Here is a 10,940-nt window from a genome sequence, read left to right as displayed (position 1 = left end):
TGACAGTCTGGGATCAAACCTACAATAGAGAGGCTCCATACAGCAGAATTAGCATCAGAACACACTCTTTCACAGTGGCTTGTGTAAATTTCACCAGAAGGAGAGTGATATCATGGAAATGGCACTTGCACAGGCTGCCCAGGGAAGCTGTGGATGTCCCATCACTGGAGGCATTTGAAACCAGGCTGGAAGGGGCCCTGGGCAGTCTCATCTGGTGGGTGGCAACCTTCTAAATGGGTTTTAATGTCCCTTCGAACCCAAGCCATTCTGTGATTCTATGAATTCCTCATTGGGAGCGTTCAAGCAATTTATAGAATTAAGAGGTAGAAATAGGAACTGGGCAAGTTTAAAATATATCACTGGTGAAAACAAAACAAAACAAAGCCAAAAAACAATGACAAAACAAACAAACAAAAACCAAACAAAAAAGCCAACAAAATCCCATGATGTTAGTGTATAATACAAAGAAGTTTAGTGTTACACAGTATGAATTGAAAACCAAATCCCTCAATGAAAATAATGCACTACTCACTGAATAAATCCTTTCAAATAAGTACAATGCCCACACCTGCATAAATGCATTTTGGTGGTTAACTGAATCATGTGCTTAAAAGTCAGATTTAAATGGACAAATGCTGACTCTGCGCACATTTTGTGGTCATGTTGGCAGTGCAGGTTATTGAAGAAAATGTCTTTTTCTCACTTGTGAAAAAGCTAAATTTACTGCCTACGCACAACGCTTTTCTGGGAAAGCAGATTTTCTAGGAATGTCACTTATAATTTTAGGAAGGAAACAATGGGGTAATTTTAAAATTCAAATTAGATACTGGTGCAGAAAAGGAGAAGAAAGGCTTAAGAAGAAAAAGTTGTGGCAAAATACCGAGGAACAGTCAAAAAAACAAACTCTTTTTGCCTCCTTTCTCATCTTTTCTCAAGCCAGCTTCTTATTTGAAAAACTGCTTTCCATCTTTTCAAAACTTCCACTCTCTGTCAGAGCAATGCAGTGAAGTACTGCCGGAAAAGCTTTTCTTTTACTATAAGATAATTACTAGTTGTTCCCTATTTCATTACAAAACCCTCGCAGAGACTGGGATTTTACCATACAGATGCTAAAAACAGGCAATATTATACCTTACATAGGTAAAACTATAGAATTTCTTCCATCCTCTTTCCCCTGAGAGCCCCCCCCCTTATTTGTCAGATATGGCAGAGTGCAATACACCTTCTTTTCTACATCTGCCTGATTTAATTTAAAAGCTTTGCAGGGTGGGATCCCGTTAAGAACTACGTTAGGTATGTATATCATAAAGAACTCTGTCACATCAACAATGTAACAAAAATCAAAGATTATTATGCCAAAGCTTCAACTTTTGGTAGGTCTCAGAAATGACAGTGTACTTATTTTTAGAGACGACTATAGCAGTAACTCAACATGACACGGGAGACTTTAAAAACAGCAAGCCTGATTTAAACCAATGGAAAAGCCAGGAATACAGACTGGAGACTGTTCTTAATGCACCATATTGCATCTGAACATTTCGTTCCTACCCATCTATCCAAAGCATGACGTTTTGCATTTCATATTAACATTCTGAAGACATGAAAGGATTCTTCAAACTGATGTTCATATGCTGTGTCAGAGCACGTACTCTGACTGCTTAGAGACATGTCATGTCCACCTTTTACTCATGTCCCCACCTTCACCTTCGCCTTCCAACCATCCCTCCTCCTGTTCCCAAAAAATCCCTGGGGCTGTTTGTATTGGTAGCACTATTTAATCAGGAAGAGCACTAGAAATATCATTAGCTCAGCAGGAAGAGAGCTACAAATACAGACCGTGGGATTTGAACCTCGCTTTGGATTTCTGCAGCACGTCAGCTGTCATGCATATGTACTAAGAGTGAACGCTAACAAATCACTGCAGTAATACTTGATGTTTATATACAAATCCTCCTCATCAAAGCACTTCAACATTTCCCAGTTCTACAAAATGTGGGAGATGGAGGAAGAGATACAGGCAAGAGCCCTTCTTTAGTGTTCTCAACATGATCATCATTAGTCCCTTTATGCTTCGCCATATAGGAAGAATTTTGCAATCTGCAAATTTGACTTAAGAACTAAATTGCTAATAACGTTTTCATCAAAAACTTAACAAAATACTTCCCCTCCCTCCCCCCCCCCATGCAGATAGCTGTTATCAGAAACTCTGTTCTCACCTTTAAATTCAAAACCAGGGAAACTTGTGATGTGAACATAATGCTCTGGGAAATAATTTATGTATCATAATTGAGGACATCTTGATTTCAGAAAATTTCATGACCAATAATAATAATAATAATAATAAAATCATATTCCATGGCACTAAAGGAACATAGAACATGATCACAAATCTTAGATATTTTAAAAGAGTTTTATAGGGTAAACCAGTAATTCCTCAGGAGTCATTTCAGTGTTCCAATGGGAAGGGTGAGATTTTGTAGCTGAAAGGAAGCCTGTATTAACGTGCTGGCCAGCAGTGGATAGAAAAATGAAGAAAATTTGAAGTGCGCTGTTACAGAGCTCACTTCCCCTGATCACACAGCAACAGAAGGATTTTCCTCAACGCACGCGACCAAGCACAATATTCTGCCCGCCGAACATTTCAAACAATTGCTTTACTAGAGCTCAGTGCCCACATCTGACACGTACTCTAAAGACTAAATCCAGGCTATTGGCACTCAAATGAAGCTAGCGGGCACTGCCCTGAGCGTTAGAGCTCCTTCTGGCGAACAACGTGCAGGCAATGCCCCCTCCTGGCTGTGCAGGGCAGCCAGCAGCAAACAAGGCCTCCAGGTACGCTATTTCACGTTAGGCTTTTTTACTTTTTTTTTTTCTTCTTTGCCTGGGATGGCTCAGGCTTGCAACCCTTTTTCATTATCATCCTAAAAATGGGGGTGAAGTGAAACTAAACCTAACGTTTTACTTAATGAGAAACAAATATGAAATTGTCATGATTGTAACATTCTGTTTCTCAAATATTCCATTAGGCACATGGGCCAGCTTCCCACTTGAAAGCATGACTTGTATTCAACATGCTTCCTAGGGCACAGTTTTGTAACATTTCATAGAATTTATGATTTTGAAACACAGACATTAAAGCAGTTCTTAGGTCATTTATGCTACAGTGAGATTCCCCTTTTGTTGAAAGCATTTGTGTCTGAGAAAATAAGGAAGCATGTTAGCACACAGAGGGGTGGGAAATGCATTCCCAGATGAAAGGTTACATTAATTCCAAAAAACATTCCAAGGAAATCAAAAGGCAATCTTTGTGGAACAACTGTAAAAGTGCCAATTCTTCTTTTATGCAATTTTACTTCGGTGGAAAAAAAAAAATAGTTTGAAAGCTTAGGAAATAATTTAAAATGAAATGAAATACATTGCTGATGGATAACTATGGTGAAAAGCGTTACGTCATGTCAATTAAATTCTCCCTTTATAGTACCTGCAATACCTCAAATGATGTTTTGTCTGTGTGTATTCTCCTCCCAGCAAAATATCCTGAAAAAGCAGGAGTGTTAAATATTTCACAACTAGAAGAAAGGAAGAGAATGAAACCAGGGAGATTTTTTAAATTTTTTTTTTAATTAAGACTTCAGAAATAAACTGAACTTCAACATGTTTAAATTACTCATCCTTCTGTTTACAGCCTCCTACTCAAGTCTAAGCTAAACAACAACATTGGCAGAGTAGACTAAATTTGAGGAACTGAGATGAACTATTTCTAGGTAAAAGTTAAGTGAAGCATTTTCCTGTGCACCAAAATAATGATATCTGGCACATCAGCTGCAAAACCCATTTCTGAAAAATACAACATCACCTTTCTTATCTGGCTAGTTAGGACCTTTTAATTTTTCTGTCCTCAAAGTTTAAGCTTCTTGCATTTGCTGCATTTCGTTTATCTCTGCCTGTAAAGAAAATCAGAAGGAAAAAAAAAAGTGATTACACTGAAGCTATCTTCAGCTGCACATTGTCTTTGTGGTTTCGACACAGAGTTGCAGTAGGACAGACATTATCCTACCCACCCTCCTGTTCTGCAGATGTAACAGTGTTGGAGCCTGTACTTACATGATAACACTTTATCATATTACCGCGCGCGACCCCTTAGTATGGTATGTGTGCCATGGGCAGGAAGTGATCTGGGACAGCCATTTCTCATATAACCTTGTCTTGGGAGGTAGGCTAATTTGCCTGTATTCTCAGACAGCCTTTACCAATAAACACCAAATCAGAAAAATTGCTTTGGGATTTGGTTATTTCCACTGTTTTCCTTTGCTGCAGATGTTTGTTCTCTAGTGTAATATATTTTATTGAAAGTGCTGGAATTAGAAAGCATTACTGAAAATGAACAATAAAAAACATATTCCTGTCTTGTTGCTTGTCTTTCTTAATTACAAACACAATTATGAATGTGTGTTGTATTCTGGAAATCCAGACTGCTGCAGATTCTGAGTGCTTAATTTGCAACGCCAATTTGTGGGGGAAGGTACAAAGGTTCCAAGATATCTTAGGAAAATCTATGGTAGTAATAAAGTTTAGAGGTCTTTGATTTGATAGCGTTTAGAAATGTGAGATTACTAGAATAAAGGTCACAAATATCAGAGGTTTATGGAAAATTCGTGTCTTTTTCAGTATCAGCATACATCACTGCAAAGAGACAAGAGAAACTAGAGTGAAATAAGACAGTCCTTCCAAGAACTGAACGTTGCTGACACAACTGGAAACATCTCAAAGGTCCTTCAAAGACTTCACAAAATCTGATCCTGAGTCTAGAGACACATTCTCAAAGTGTTTCATATAATTTTGATCAGTAAATGGGTTTGTCCCAGAAAAGCTTGCATTAACTTGCCACATTAGGAATGCTTTGGCTTGCCCATCCTGGAAATCTCTACTACTACTATCCTGCAAACTGTCAATGGACAACCACATCTAAAATGTTTCCTCGGTAGGAAAATTCTCAATAGGTCAGATTTTCATCAACAAGCTGGAATTTCTGTCTCAATTTTGTATATTTAAAATACAGCTTTCACCATATTCAATCTACTCCCAAGCACCAAAAAAAACGTCCCAATCCCTTTACTCTAATATATTATAAATACACTCGAGCACTTTCCTGTGGAACACTGACCCCGTAAGGCTGATCCTCTCCCAGCCACCCCAACTGTATTTTCTTCTCCAGTTTTTAAATTCCTCTCTTTTTCTCATATTGTACCTACAGTGAAAATCTGCTGCCACCATACTCACTCCAGCTGCTGCACAGTCACTGAGTGTCAGCACTGTTATTTCAGACTAAATATCATTTTCTAGACTCAAATAGAACATAAGTTGTCCACAGAAGACAAAATGTAGACTGCAAAATCACAGTTCTTACATAACAACACAATGGTATGGGTTTGAATGTGTGTCAGCTAAAAATCTAATGATAAACTTATCTCAAAGTTCAAAAATTTGAGAAATCAGGTGGGAAAGATGAATATTTGAAGGACTTGTAATAAGAAAAATAATATATACTACAGTATAGTATATATTTAGAACCAACGTTCTAAAAGAGAAAGACATTTTTCTAATTTCTGCAGGCTTTGTAAAGAAGAAAAGCTCTTAGCAGTGATGTTAATGAAACCAAGGTCAGGTGAAAATCATGCATTTCATTTGTTCTGTTGAACAAGAATAAGGCAGCGTTGGCTAGGTTCTCTCTCATTTCTAAAGACACACAGAAGATGAATGTAAAATCAAATAGGTCAACCTAAAGACGATATCATTGTTCCAACTGTTGTTCCCCAGTCATATATAATCCACCTAAATCCATGTATACACTATTTCCAGTTAACGTTATGTATTTAATAAACTTATTTTCAGTCTACAGTGTTCATTTTGCTCTGATAAACTGTAATAATGTGTGAAGTTTAATGTCTTTACTGCCACCGATTGCTGAAATAAACCCACATAATATTTCCATGGTATAACCAAGTTCTAGTTGTTGGTTTTTCTTCAATAACTTCACATCCTGGAGGGAGCAGTTTACGAAATAACAATGGTCTACTCTGCTGGCTTTCCAGGAGTTTCAATTTACAGGTCACCCTGTAGAGAAGCAGGTTACCCTACCACAATTTAAGCCCACTGACAATAGCTTACTTGCCTTTCATGAACCCTAAAGAAGTAACTCACAGACTCCTCAGAATCTGCAGACCACATACTGGAATCTGATCCATTCCATTAAGACAGCTCTTGAGCACTTACACGCCAATCAGCTGAGGTTTACAACTGATATGAGTGTGTTACTTCTTATATGGACTAAAGAATGTGTAGCTTAGGTGTACCTAACCATGCATATATTAAGCACATATCGCATATGCTCCATTCCACCAGCTGATCCTGAACTCAGGAAAAGGAATTATATCATTGACACCTCCCAGAGCAGGATTTGGCCCATGTTTCTTAACACATGGTGATGCTGAAAATATATGTTGTTATATTACTGAATATTTTTTATCTCATCACATGTAAGCTGACTAAACTAGGAGCTATTTATAGAGACTAATTCACATTCTTATGGCATATGGATGTGCTTTTTGCCAGCTTTAGCATGAATACAGTTTATATTCATTAAAGCTGAGCTAGCTGATTACCATAGAATTAGCAAAAAGCTTTTTTAGTAATAGTACCTGAAGGTTGCCAATAATTTCATGTGGGATTCGGAAGGACTGTGGGCTACTGATCTTCACCAGTGAAACCAGTCACAGCACCTGCCTCCAAGGACTCTGCCTCTGGGCTGGGCTCTCCCAGGAGACCTTCTTGATCGGACTCCTAGCAGTACCCAACCATAAAAAAGACGTGAGTTAGAACATTCTCCCACTTTCTACAGGACCACTGTCAGCTCAAAGCAACAATACGCAAAGCTTGCCTTTGAGAACTTATACTAACACACCACCAGCACTGCTCCTTCACTGCCCAGGCCATGCAGATGCTGAGGTTATGAAGCTGCATAGGATCACAGCCCAGAGTTTCTGACTTAAATAAACGCCCTCCTTTGCTGACTGGTTAATGCAATAAAGGCAACTTCATTCAAGCACTGATTTTATAAGTGAATGCATTCTGCAGAAAATAGCAGTGGACACCAATGGGAATAAACAAGTTAGGATATTCTGAGAATAACAGTGGGGGGAAAAGAAAGAGAACAAAATTCCATACCTTAGGTTCCATATCTGCAGCTATTGGTGATGCTAAGAGGGATGCATACATATCTGAAGATGTACCTCCCTCAGGTAGAGCAGGAAAGGGGGTAACTGCAGGTGGGGCAAGTTCAACCTCATACTGTTAGTATAAAAAAAAAAAAAAAAAGTAATTCAGGCTTAATTGTTGCTTGGCAAATTCCAAAAATATCTTTTGTGTATCTGTATGTTTGTGTGTGTGTGTGTGTGTGTGTGTATGCGTGTGTATGCGTGTGTGTGTTACTTTCCAGGTGCTAAGAACTGGAAAGCATACAAAAAATGATTATAGATCAACTTTAATTTCTAGCTGCATCTCAAGAGAACCTGTTTATAACACTTGGAAAGAACATATGATTTTCATAATTTCGTAACACTACAGCTTCTTACTCATATGGATAATTACATTTAGAAAACACAGTGCTTAGGTAATGTGCCATCTTCACAATGCAAATTTCACTTCTGAACGGGGATCTTGTTGCTTTTTGGAATCAAAGACCCTCCTGACCTTCAGAAAAGACCCTCCAGACATTCAATCACAGGAGTGAGTTGAAGGAAAGTTGTAGTGACACTGCATCAAATATTTTAACATATAATTTAAGAATCACTGACAGTCCAATTGTTGTTGCTGGATTAACTTGCTCCCATTTCTTATTCCTGTGCTCATGGAAACACCTTCTGGAATTCTGCTGGTGTGCAAACTGCTGCTCCAGGAACGTTCGGATCAGGAAAGGGCATTTTCTCTCCTGGAGTACCTGGATGCAGCACTTGCCCTTCATCCTCATTCGGTCTCTCTCAAACGATGTAGAAGGCTGCCTCAAGGCCTCTAAAGGGCCATATTTTGTGTTTCTGTTTTCTCTTTTTTTCTTAATGTGTGACATGTCAAGTAGGGTGACAGAAGGCACTTTTGAATGAGTAAGAAACAGGGTATACTAATGGTATGTTTTGGGCCTCTGCAAAGGGAAGTGCCCGCTGAGAATACCAGGCAGATGTTCCAGTTCTGAGTCAGCTATTACAAAACAGGACTTTGCTTGCATGGTGCAAGTCAGCTGCATTAATTCACATCAGGGTAATTGCAGCTCCCATAAATTAAATTTCCTCATACCTCGGAAATCACAGCTAGATTGGTGTTTGGCTCATTTGCAGGTACCTGCTACGGTTAAACATGCCAAATAATATGAGAGATTCTGTAATTTCTATTAAAAAAAAAGAAATAAAATAAAAAGAAAATAAACAGGGATGACCTTGTCAGTTTAATTTATTGCATTAAAAGCCTCTTCTGTAGTCTTAAAAGCATTTCAGAGGTGATGTTTGGACACTGCCATTATCTTCATGATTCCCTGCCATGTATCAGCTAGCCCAGAAAAGGCACTGTTATCCCAGGTTTCTAAGAACCCAAAAGGAAGGAAAGACTTCAAGAACTTAAGTGAGGAAAAAGACAGGTTTTGTAGAGACCAACAATCCTTTCCAGCAACACTTGTGACTCAAAATTTTACAGCACTCTGCTGGTGCCTAAATACTGACAAAGGAACCAGCAACTTTAGGTTTTCTCATCAAAATGGAAAAAGACTTTGCTGAACTAAATGCTGTTCTTTCTAAACTGAACCAGAAACTTTGTTTACAAATACCAATGCATTTTTAAACCTGAGCTCTTTTGGTTCAGCAAGTATTGCAGTTTTCTCTGATTTCTCACCCTGTATTTTCTCACTGAAAAATATTTGCTAAACTGGATGAGAATTCACAAGTAGTTTCTGCTTCCTTATAACTACTTCTTTTGGTCAGTTAGCCATCTACTCACTTCTACTGTTTTCTTTATTTAGATCAAATCATTTTCAATGTAGTCACTTTGGTCTCAAAAAAAAAAAAAAAAAAGTAAAGAAAAAAAAAGGAGCAAACCAATTCCTAGCTATTCAAATACATTCTGGTAGTATGAATAGAATTTTCAGATATAGTTTAAGAACAATATTCTTACTTCACCGCATCCCTTAAAAGAGAGCCATTCTTTACAAATCTGTTCCGTGTCTAATAATAACCCTTGGATCATTAAGAAATAACTAAATTACAGCAGAACTAGTGTCTTTAATGAGCCATAATAGTCTCAACATTCAGCCAAAAGTTTTTCAAAAGTCTATGAAACTGCAATGCAGAATATGAAATATTCTGTTTAGTAATAAGTTTATGAGCAGTACTACATTTTACAGCCAAAATATAGTGACCTAAAAATGCCATTCCGCATTGTTCCTCCTATACATTGTGTCCTTAACAAGTCCAGGGGAAAATCTGAACAAATGAATTGTGGTGAGCCCGAAGCCAACCAACGTATTTAAATGAATCCTTCTGATGCAATACTTTCCTTTAAAAAACACAATTAAGTCTTTGTATTTCCTTTGAACAAAACCTCATGTTTAGTAGCACCAATGGCGCTGTAGTGAAATCCATTTAAAATGGGGAAGGAGACACAGTAAGTTTTACACAGTTACAGCCAGCTTTAACAAACGTTGCTAATTTCTGAAGTCTAAGTAAATCTCTGGCAAATTACTTCCACTGACCTACATTAAAAAAATTCATACTCTTTTTTTTTTTTTTAAATTCCTGAAGTTTTGTCATTATCTGACTGTTATTCACTATGACAAAGATGTATTACTCAGAGTGTCCTTTTAAATCAATATAACTATTGAAATGCAAGAAACAGTTAGGCAAGATGATAATGCCTTCAAATTAATTGGCAATATTGTCGGGCACCTTGCAGTCCAGTGGGTCCAAGAGAATTCAGGCAGAAAGAAACGGTAAGGCAGTGCATAAATGGAGAGGACACATCAGTGTCAGCTGCAGAGAAAGGGATGCCCTGAAAGGGACCAGAGGAGCAGGAGTTAAATGCAGTATTAGGTGCACAGCACCCAGCTCCTGGGTGCAACGTGGTGCCAAAAGGCCACTTGACATGGGCTGGCTAGCGCAGGCTGGAGGCTGCTCCGGCCTCACAGAGGCTCACGTGGGAAGCATTGCCCAGTGACTTACTTTCCCATTCTGGTCCCAGTTGAGGGCTGCAGCCTGCGTTCAGACACCACTCTGCACTTACACTCACACGCTGCCATGTTTTCCCAGCATTCTTCCTAAGAAAAGTTTGCATTAAAAAGGCCAAAGTAGAAAAGTATCATGCTGCGCAGTACATAAGACCGCAGACTTTCCTCTTTGTTGAGAGCTAGCAAATTACCTTGTTACAAATGTAGGCAGTGCAACGAGTGAAATAGCATACAGGAACATTTCTAAAACAGGGTAATGGCAGGAAAGAAGATTGGTAAAGCATTCTAATAAATGAGTTCCACAGATGTGGTAGTTATTATAAAATTAGCTTTGCATAACTTACCAATATACCACTACATTTTCCTCCAGATGTTATCTGTTACTTGAATTAATTTTGCTTAAGTTACTATTATTGCAGATTTTATCCACACTGTATTTTATTATTTAAGTTTCTGTGGCATAAAACAAGCCCTGGCTGATAGCATTACTTTTAATAATATATGTAAGAGGTTTTAGTATTATACAAATGGCTGCTGGGTATATCTTAATAGTCACAGCACAGAACGTCTGCTCTCAAAATATTATGTAGATTAAAACCAGCTATTTACTTACACTCTAATTCGAGACATTGGAAAGGCTTGCAGTATTTATGCATGTGGCACGAAGGGAACCAATCTA

The 10,940-nt window shown here is 38.2% G+C and overlaps 1 protein-coding gene across 1 annotated transcript in view; it reads right to left on the bottom strand.

Annotated features, from left to right (window-relative positions):
• Positions 1 to 3,664: 3,664 nt before the first annotated feature.
• The window catches only part of CABCOCO1 (ciliary associated calcium binding coiled-coil 1), a 51,060-nt gene continuing 43,784 nt past the window's right edge, over positions 3,665 to 10,940 (bottom strand). Inside the window, exons 6-8 of the mRNA XM_065746538.1 lie at positions 7,225 to 7,347; positions 6,699 to 6,840; positions 3,665 to 3,944 (exon numbers count right to left, since the gene is read on the bottom strand). Coding sequence (XP_065602610.1) covers positions 6,745 to 6,840; positions 7,225 to 7,347 — 219 coding nt within the window. The 3' untranslated portion in view covers positions 3,665 to 3,944; positions 6,699 to 6,744. The remainder of the gene's footprint in view (positions 3,945 to 6,698; positions 6,841 to 7,224; positions 7,348 to 10,940) is intronic.

Source organism: Cyrtonyx montezumae, unplaced genomic scaffold (assembly GCF_038088225.1).
Source record: "Cyrtonyx montezumae isolate F1298 unplaced genomic scaffold, pur_monq_1.0 scaffold_4, whole genome shotgun sequence".
Classification (NCBI taxonomy): Eukaryota; Metazoa; Chordata; class Aves; order Galliformes; family Odontophoridae; genus Cyrtonyx; species Cyrtonyx montezumae.
The sequence above is the reverse complement of the archived record's forward strand: the minus strand, read 5'-3'. Positions and strand labels throughout refer to the sequence as shown.